A 10,147-nucleotide genomic window follows, 5' to 3' on the forward strand; every position below is an offset into this window, starting at 1 on the left:
TAACCCTGGCCTTAACGTGTTGAAAATTAACCAATCAGAATTGTGCTAAATCGAACGTCACTTCCGCTAGAGTTTTATTGGTTATCATATTGACGTGTTGACGCGTCGCGTTCTGTGTGACACCTGACGCATTCAATAGGACTCTGACCTCACCCTCGACGCGTCGCGTTCCGTGTGACAGTAGATGCGGCGCGCTCCGTGGGACTCCGTCCAAACGGGTCCCTCCCGAAACGGATACCACTCGTTAGGATTTAAAGGCCATCGTAAGGTTAGTCTCAGTAAGTCTCTTCGGTATCTTTAATGGCAGCGTCGATGCTTCGTCGCGAGCTCACATTTTGTATTGCGTGAATAATAAACCATTCCATTATGAGTTTTCCTTGTGAATCTCATCTGCAGTACATAGACGTGCAATTCGTTTGTCATTTTTCCGTGCTGGTGGGCTCGATACTAATTATGGATAAGGTGGAATGGAATGAAAGTTACGAGTGACAATTTTGCAAACTACCATGAAGTAGAGACCTTCAGATTGATTTTTTAAGGTAATGTAGTTTATGTGCGTACACTGGATTGCTCTACATTCGATGCCTTTTATATATTATATTCCTTGAAATAACGTTTGTAATTATTTAAATATTACTTCCTGTTTGATTAATGAAACAGTGTGCTACAGTGGAATTTGCATAGCACAAAGTAAACAATGTGAATGCTAAGTAATTGTGTATTTTGTATAACAAACAGTTGCATTCTTGGAGTTCAATTTTGAACTGGAAGTGTAAATAATAAGTTAAGGACTCGTTTGTATTGTCGTTGCAATGTTCAATGTTTAAATTATTAATTGCAAATATTGGGAGATTTTATATTATTTTGGAAATGAACTTAATTTTATAATCACTCCGTGATTCCTCAATGAGAACAAGCGAATTTTATTGTATTTTTGTTTACTGTATCATCCAGTGACTTAGGTTAGGTTAAAACTTACACTTTCGAAAGCCATTATTTAGTTACAATTTTTTTTAGGGACACCGTGTTAATATATGTCAGGTGCGTATCCAAGACGGGAAGAGTATGTCAGGGCAGCTCCCTCGCTTACGTGCTTTAAGGCCAAGACCTCAACAACATATTCGGTCTAATCAATTAACCAGAGTTCAGATTAACATCAAGGATAAAGAAGAAGAGAAAGATTCAGATGAAGGTGATACTTGCGATGCGAAAGACTCAAAAGATTCCATTCAGAGCGCATTAAATATTGATGACAGTGATGAAGAAGGTAAGCTCGTTATCAAGACAGAACGAGATAGTACTTCTTCAGAAGAACTAAGTATTTCAAAGACCAGTAACCCATGCAAATCACCGGAATCTCTCAAGACTTTGGCAAATCGGAACACCTATAATAGATACATCAAGAATGAGAATAAACAAAAGGTTAGTTATTTTTAATGAATCGATGAATTATTAATAATAAGAAGTACCGACAAAACGATCATTTTTGGCACATGAAGTGAAATCCTTCATTCTTTCGTGCTTCCATGTCATGTCGAGCTGCAGTTACAGAAGGGAATAAATTCAGTCATTCGTTGATTTTACATAATTACTAGATACATCTAGTTCCTTTATTTCTTTGGTGTAATTGCCAAAACACTTTGAATCTAACATCAAATCTGGAGTATATGCACTATGGCCTGTTACTAGCAAACCCACTAGAGTACTCAAACTACCGCATTCCATTGTCATATCTACTTTGGATATGGCAATTTCAATGAATCTCTGTCCTGTATAGGTCAGAAGCTACAAATGTCCCCACTGTGACTTCATTTGCCAGCACTCACAGAAACTGCAACGGCACTTTCGCCTAGTTCATGAAAATCGGCAGGATGTAATGGCCGATTCCTCTACGAGAACTAAGTGCTTAGTGTGCTCGCATGTTGCAACTAGTGCTCAGGAACTAGAAACCCATCAGAAAGCTCATCATCTGAAAAGACGTTTCTTTCGATGCGTTAAGTGTTCTTATGTGACACACGTGCGTGCCCGTTATACTAAACACGTCAAGTACCATTCCATGCCATTGATCAAGTGCAACTCCTGCGATTTTCGTACGCCGTACAAGGTACGCTTACTTTCGACAGATTTGCTTATTTTCAACACTCCCAATATCGACTCCTAGATTTTTTTTGGATCTACACGATTGGCTACTTCTTTTGGACTGAAGCTAGTGGTGTGCCATTTTTTATGACTGGCCAATCGAGTGCATCCGAAGAAATAGATTGTGGCGCATCCCAGGTATCCTGTTTCTCCCCTGACCCACACGATCGTCGATCATAGAGTAAATTTCACAGAAGTACACAGTGCACGGTGTAATCTGACTATCATTGAATTTTTTCCCTTCAGTGGAATTTGGACAGGCATACGCGTAACCACGGAGGTGATGGAGCCTTCCAATGCCACGCATGTAACTTCACAGCCGACATTCGTCAGAGCCTTACTGTTCACGAAACGAATCATCATGAGCCACCGATAGGGCAGCCCCATCGCAAAGTAAATACTTCTTTTGAGCGAAACCCACGCAACAGTCTGAAGCGTTATAATCAGGTATCCTATACTTAAACCTGAATCGCAGTACTGTTTTTGAATCTGCTTGGGTCCCTGTGACGCAGTAATAAATGAACGTCCTAAGAATATAATGAATTACGAGAAATCGGTAGCTCATTCAATTTTTTATTTTAAGCATGATGCTTACAATATGCGTGTCGTATTATTTGGTGCGAAAGAAAAGTGCTCAATAGACAGGTTAGGAAGCATCGATGGGTGTACCGTTTCTTATTTTTAAATTGTTAAGCTCTTCTTCGACCTCCGTTAGTGTTAGAGAATATTTTAGTTTCACCTTCATCGACAGTGAGTTGGCACTGGTAGATTGTTTAGATTTTTAATTTCGCCTAATTATGACATTGGGTTAGTGGTGTAACACAAGCTTAGTTGCGTCCAACGAGTAGTTGCAAGTACCATGGCTTCGACCGAAAGCAGAAAGACCTTTAATCGGAAAGCTGATCATTGTAATTTTGTGTATCATTTTTGCAACGTGAAGTGCCTCGCAGTAGTAAGACTATAATTCATTCTAATGGGCTATTCGTTTATTTTTTTTTACTCAGGTTGGTGCGAGTGATTTTCGAAATAATTCCGAGTCACCTGGAAGTTCATCTCCAGGGAAGGACTCTATCGGACAGGTGATAAATATGCCAGAAATGAGTGAGAGCACATCGGAGGCTGAATGCATCGCACTTAAGTGCGAGGAAAAAGGCTGCCAGTTTATAACAGCATGGGATTCTGAGATGCAGCGACATTTAATGGAATCTCACGCACCCAACGTCACCAATAAGCCCAAAAAGCCATTGCCAAAGTTGATACCACTGGACAATACCGATAACGCCCAGCGAAATGATGGATCGATTAAGGACTCTCCTGGAATCTTATTGCAAGTGCCGAAAGTACGCGTCAGACCGGAACTCGCCCACATTTCAAAGGACATGGAAACATCCGTCGTCCAGGGACGTAAAGAGGTGGGCTCGAGTCAATTAATTCGTGGTACAAAATGCCGCTAGAAGCATAACGTCCTTCAATGATCAACCGTTTACGAACAGGTTATCGAGCTGAAGAGGGAATCCGGGGATTCCTTCGAGAAAAGGAACGCCTCCTTCTTCGACAAGCTAAAGGAAAGGTTGATGCTGGCTTCAACGTCGCCGGACAACGGGACGACGAAGGTGTCTCTGGGCAGCGTGAACGACTTAAAGTGTTGGTGCACTTTCGAGGCGAGCAACTTTGAGGAGCTGGCCAATCATAAACGATCTCATCACGCCGCTCTGAGTGTCTCCGTGAGCACGTCTCGTTGTCCGAAGTGTCGGAGACGATGCAAGAGCTCGGTGGACCTCCAAGTGCACATGCGGCTTTGCCACTCGGGATCCGGAGATGCATCAGGGTCCACGGATAACGATCCGTGGAGCAAAGAATACCGCGCCGACTATGCCCATCCGTTCCAAGTGGACTGGGAGGCAAACTACGGAGGCTTCGGTTCGTCGGGTCCCCTGGTACGACAGCTTCTTCACCCGCTTCCTCGGGTTCTCCGCGATTTCTGCTCTCGTATGGCGCACGGTACTTCGTTGGTCCTTGCCGAAAGGCGTAGGAAAGACGAGCACCCGATAAACGGGATAAACAGCGAAACGATTGTTGCTTCAGGTTGAGGACGGGCCGACGAATTTGAGCACCCGCCGGGTGTTCAAATGCCCCCACTGTCCGTTCTGGGCCTCCACTGCGAGTCGATTTCACGTACACATTGTGGGCCACTTAAACCGAAAGCCCTTCGAATGTTCCCTTTGTGCGTACCGGTCTAACTGGCGGTGGGATATTACCAAACATATCAAACTCAAGGCGGCTAGGGACCCGGCGCATACGGCGGCCAGAGTCCTCATGACCGACGAGACCGGACGACGAAACTATTCCAAGTACAACAAGTACCTTGCGGAGGTTAGGACCTGTATTGTGTCATGATGCTTTGTGCTTCGAAGAGCCGAAGGTAGAGCCGAGTCGTTCCCGTTTGTACCGCATTTGACCACGAGGATCGCGTCGGGTAGAGAACTCAACGCTTCTCCGGCTTCTTCGGATTCCTCTTCGGCTGCCTGGAAAATCGCGAATGACTTTTCGACTCCTGGTGGATTCCTTTCTCGGGCATCTTGATTTACACCCACCGCCGGTTTTACTCCGAGTCTTTTACACATAGATATGGATTTATACCTTCGGATTATCTGAACCTCGGGTCCAAAAGCGGTAAAAAGTTGGAACGAAATTTTATTTTTTGTTGTTGCTGCAATCTTTTACTCATTCCTTCAATCTTCGTTGCTTATGTACGCACATTCATGCGCCGCAGTTACGAGTAACGCCTAGATAGTGTATCGAATCATGTGAACGGGTTCGCGGTGTGTTGTATACTTGCAGGTTCCACTGGTTATTTCTTTTAGAAACATGGAAACGTAATTAAACTAAGAATTCGGCTAGCTTGTTTCAAGTGAATATATTGAAATATATTGTAGGCCAAAAATGCTAGATTTTCTGGTTAAGTAGGATATTAACAAGGATTAAAGTGATAAACACCATCGTTTGAAGAAAAAAATAGAATGAAAGAGCGATGCATAACGGAGCTTCTATTTAAATTGGTAAACAGGCCACGACATTTCTGTTAGAAATGCGCTTTTAATGCACAGTCACTCTTCGCCTTTGTTGCTGTGTATTTTGTCCTAACGCATCTTCCATTGTCCGTATCGGTTCAAGAGGCCTCACTGTATTCTTGTCTTCCTCATTTCATTCTGTACTGCAATTATTTGAACGAATCATTGATCGATCATTGGCAATATCGAACTATGATAATAATTATCGTTGTTACCCTTACACATTCTCATCAATTTCCGCAGATCGAGCAGCAAGCAACCGACGAGAGAATTTCTGAGAATCAAACTATGGAGGACATCGGCATAGAGGAACCTCCATCGAAGGTATTGATCGTCAGCAACTCGAAAAAGTATTCAAGATCCATAGAACTCGCAGCAGCTTCCACATCTTCCGACTCCAAACACCTTTCTTCGGGATCGAGTCTACCTTACAGACCGGTTCCGTCGCTGAAGACTGCTACGCGAAGTCAAGGGCAATCCTTGCTGAAGTCTAGTCCCTCTTCTGGGGCTCAGGTGGCCATCGGACACGTACCTACGTCTACGCCGAAGAAGAATATTAATTCCGTTAATTCTGGTAGCTCTAGCAGTTCCGGTAATTCCAGTAACTCGAGTAATTCCGGCGTCGACAACAACGTCGCCTCTACATCGGTGATACTGAGCAGCGATATACCGGCTGCTTCTGCAAACGCTGGGTCGCTCTCTTCGACCTCTGGTACAATTACCGTCACTTCAGGTTCTTCGGCATCTTCCACGCTATCCCCGATCACGATTGCCGTAGAGAACACCAAACGGACCTTGTGGAAGTGCAAACGTTGCAACTTTCGGGACTCCAACAAGGAGAACGTGCTTTTTCACGTGAAGTCACATTATGAATCCGTGGACCAAGCCGCAGATTCTGGAAAGGTGAGACTCTTCATGTCCTTGATAGCGATAGAAACGTAAGATGTTAACTTGATTAATTTTCTTGGGCAACAGAATGCGTTTGGATGCGGCGATTGCCCGTTCTCCGCGCCAGACTCGGCGGCATTGGCTCTTCATCGAGTTCATCATCGTCCGAACTTAGAGGCCATATTCAAGTGTTACCTCTGCCCCTATTATGTCAGCACCAAAGCGTACGTTATCAATTAAGAAAAAAACTAATTACGCACTTTGGTGCAGTAGTAAATGTTGAAGTCACTTGCAATTTAATCGATGATCAATTTTTTCAGCGAATTGCTGGAGCACGCCAGACTTCACGGCGAGGAATTGGCCGTGGTTCACCAGCAGAACGTGGACTCCGATTTATCCGTGGTCACTAGGAAGCTTCAACAGAACTCAGGTATGACATTATCGCCTAATTTAACCGATCAACATCTGATAATCCTTGTCGGCATTCCAGAGAAAGACGGGTCCAAGGACGACTTTCAGTTGGAGCAGCTGGAGCAATTGCCGGTACCAACCGCTTCTACTTCGGGATCGTCAAAATCTACCGACGCGCCACCGCCACTTCTGTTGGATACTCGATCTCTGCCGGATGCTCCTCTGGTTTGGGTCTCTCGACCCGATGGGACTCTCGTTAAGATGCTGAAATGTCGGCACTGTCCTCACCTGAGTCTACGAAGAGCCGAGGTGCGGGACCACGAGAGCATGCACGTGAACGCCCCGAATCATGGCTCGCCCTTGGCGTGCCCGGATTGCAGTTTCACCTGCACCAGGAGGGACGTGTTGAAGTCGCACGCCGAGATGCACACCGGATCCCTGGGCACGGTTCATTGCCTCGTGGATGAGAACCGGTCCGACGCGCAGCAGCTCAGCGATTTGGCCACCCTTTTGGAACTGCCGCGACCTCCTCCTTTAGGAAGCGAGCCCGACCTGAGGGACACCCGACTCGTACACTGCTGCGGCAAGTGTCCAGCTCGTTTCTTGTGCGAGAAGGAGTTGAGGATCCACCTGCGGTATCACTCGACCGAGCTGGCCTACTCCTGCGAATGGTGCTCCTACGCCGCTAGACAACCCGCTCATCTCCTGGCTCACCAGAAAGCGCATTCCGCGGAATATCAACAGCGCACTCAGTATCTGTTGTCGCTCTATGGCTATTCTCAGAGGTATCCTCCCCCCACGACTGCTTGCATCGAGTCGACGAATAACGAGGACCCAGAAAACGGCCCTGCAGGGACCGCCTGGATTGTCGTCGAGGCTCAGTCTGCTGCGGACCATGTTTTAGGCTTCAAATTCGGCGACACCTCTGAACGCGAGAACGAAGGTCACGTCTTTACGTGCGCCAAGTGCCCTGCTCGTTATTTCAAGCTCGACGCGCTGGAGTATCACACGACTCTTCACGGGTCGAATAATAGATTCAAGTGCACCGAGTGTGACTATTCCTCGAAGACTGCGCAGAATCTACTGAAGCATCAGGTGGTGCACCGACGGTTCGCTGAGACCACCGAAGCCACGTCCTCGCGATTCCCTTCGGGGTCGGATACGCAATTCGATGTTTTGATGAGAGGTAATCCCAATTTTGTGTATCCTGGGTACCTGAAGAATGGCAAGTTGAAGGAGAAGAGGTACAAGTGCCATAAGTGTCCCTCGGCATTTGAGAAACGGGAACAGTACAGGGTGCACTTGACCTTGCATGGTGCCAAACAGAGGTATCGCTGCAACACCTGCGACTATTCGGTCAAGTATTATGCTAATTATATCCAGCACCTGAAGAAGCACCAGGCAAATGCCCAGGCTCAGGCTTCGCATCGCCAGTTCGAGGACGATTCCATTACCATCGATGTCGAGAGTGCTTCGGATAATTTTACTTCAGTGTCGAGACCTGGGAAGACCTTGACGAGGACCTTGGCTCCTTCGACCAGTGGTGACGATCATGCCTCGAGTGTCAGTGGCAGTGTTCACGGGTCCAACCAAGATAGGCAGTCAATGTTGCTGATGCAGAAGAAGGGAATCTTGGTGGCCTCGAATCATTCCGAACCTGTGATGATTCGCTGTCAGGATTGCCCCTTTTCCTGTGCCGATAAGGAGACTATGGACGCTCACAAACGTCGCCATGGCATCGAGAGAATGACTCCTCCGTGTCCTCACTGCGATTATGTACCCCGCAAGGATGAAAACATTGGCGAGCACATTCGCCTGCACTTTACAAGGCTTTACAAGCCGGAATCCTATTTAATCGTTGAATTGTTGACACTGACCATGCGTAAGGTATTTGCTAACGAGAAGCAGGACGTGGAAAAGGGATTCGAGCTGCTCTTTAAGGAGTGCAAGGATGGAATTTATTTGCCACACCTCGATACTAAGTCTTCGATGAATACAAATATGAGTAACCTTAGGGAAAATGTTATAGTGGACCCGAATACCGGGGAGGCCAAGCATCATATGTCAGACTAGGTGTGATTTCGCAAGGGAAGTGAACACGCATTTAAAAACATGAAAGCTATCTAACGTTTTGTTCAGTGTTAGACGGAATATGTTGTCAATGAGGGTTTTTTTCTGTAAAACCTATTGCTCGGTGTAGTGCATTATTGGAACAATTAACTGCTTGATCAAAATAATTCACCTTTGACAAATGTGTGCATCCATAGGGGAGATGTTATCGTTATTTCCATACTTTGGGACGGCCAATCTTCAACGTACTGGTTTAGGGGCAATGTTATACATGTTCATTTCCAGTCAGAACTGTACAAGTTTAATATCGTCTTCTGTGCATTCATAGTGACAAAGATTTCTTGGAACAAATTTTTGTTTTCTATTTAAATGACGAGATTAATTTGTTTTTGATGGAAAAAGTGGATAAAGGAACATTTAAGCGTTTGCGTTTCCTTTCATGACATTGTAACCGGAGGACATACTGTACTAAATCATTTTGCATTGTTTGTAAAAATACGAAGGTATTGAAATACTGCAATTTATGAAATTGTGCAATTTTTTATGTTTTCTAATTTATACAAATTGCATTTCATTAAATTACTGGGAACAGTCAGTTTCCTAGATTTTTCATTTTTTTTTTCATACACTTGCATTTCATAACAAAGTTAATTTAATACAAGTTGATTGCTTAAAATATTTGTGAGTTGGTTTTTCTGTATTCACTTAAAACGGTAAATGACCCAAAGGTCAGAAGAAAATACATATATAAGGAAAATGTTCCAGTAGCTGATATTTCCTGAAAGATTAAAGTCTGTCAAAATAACTGCCAAAAGGACGATTTGTCATTATATTTATAATAATATTCTTTAGTTATTAAGTTACTTGTATCACTCTTTCTTATATTGTTTATACATAAATAAATCTATTTTTACTTATAGGTAGCATATGCATTAACAAATTTTAATAATGACGTAAGAATTATTGCAATGTGTCTAAACAATATAAAGTGACAGCTTTTTGTTTTATAAATGTTCTCTGAAGTATGGGTTTTGATCAAACATCAAGTCAGATTGTCCGATTTGTTAATTATGGTTTTTGGTTTTTGCAGCAGATGTCAATGACTGGGACATTTATCTATAATTTATTCATGTACATAAAAGGTGAAACCAGCATCCTAAATATCATATAACTTGTATAAATACACATACATGTCGAAGCTATTACTTGAAGCTACAATTATGTATGATACAATAACTGATATTCAGTAAAGCCATTTTTGCATTGTATATTTATTCACGTATCTGGTATACTTGTAATAATTATTATTGGCCAGCTTGATCTTCTGTATCGGCTTTCTTCTGAACAGTACCATTTTTCAATGCAATTATCTGTTATTTTTAATAACGCATTGAAACGCCATTCAACTAAATTACTGACAATTGAATAATTTGTTGTAAGAATTGTTAATGTGCGATACTATATATATTCTATTCATAGCACTCTCGCAATTTCTTTCAAGATAATGTATATATATATGCTCAATCTGTTGGATATATATTACAGTTTAATAAAGAGATATTAAACGT

At 43.5% G+C, this 10,147-nt stretch overlaps 1 protein-coding gene across 5 annotated transcripts; it reads left to right on the forward strand.

The window, feature by feature from the left end:
* The first annotated feature begins 162 nt into the window (after positions 1–162).
* On the forward strand, positions 163–9,964 carry LOC105699667. Of its 5 annotated transcripts, none has more exons than XM_012424811.2 (11): positions 163–268; positions 1,018–1,422; positions 1,778–2,104; positions 2,386–2,586; positions 3,144–3,551; positions 3,633–4,076; positions 4,225–4,512; positions 5,454–6,113; positions 6,186–6,322; positions 6,419–6,528; positions 6,589–9,278. In XM_012424811.2, the coding sequence occupies exons 1-11, from the start codon at positions 185–187 to the stop codon at positions 8,580–8,582; spliced, it is 5,058 nt and encodes a 1,685-aa protein (XP_012280234.1). In that variant the 5' UTR covers positions 163–184; the 3' UTR covers positions 8,583–9,278. The 5 variants fall into 5 exon arrangements, with proteins under 5 accessions (XP_012280234.1, XP_012280236.1, XP_012280240.1 ...); XM_012424813.2 differs by having other exon boundaries at positions 2,386–2,532; XM_012424817.2 differs by lacking the exon at positions 4,225–4,512.
* Positions 9,965–10,147: the final 183 nt, after the last annotated feature.

The sequence above is a fragment of the Orussus abietinus genome, unplaced genomic scaffold, assembly GCF_000612105.2.
Source record: "Orussus abietinus isolate OABI.00-Male unplaced genomic scaffold, Oabi_2.0 scaffold19, whole genome shotgun sequence".
Classification (NCBI taxonomy): domain Eukaryota; kingdom Metazoa; phylum Arthropoda; class Insecta; order Hymenoptera; family Orussidae; genus Orussus; species Orussus abietinus.

Bases quoted from the DNA above. Each gene is read 5' to 3' on its own strand.
- LOC105699667 (XM_012424811.2), top strand. From the start codon at position 185: ATGCGGCGCGCTCCGTGGGACTCCGTCCAAACGGGTCCCTCCCGAAAC. The intron at 269-1,017 runs GTTAGTCTCAGT...AATTTTTTTTAG, and splicing joins GATTTAAAGGCCATCGTAAG to GGACACCGTGTTAATATATG. The intron at 2,105-2,385 runs GTACGCTTACTT...TTTTCCCTTCAG, and splicing joins ATTTTCGTACGCCGTACAAG to TGGAATTTGGACAGGCATAC.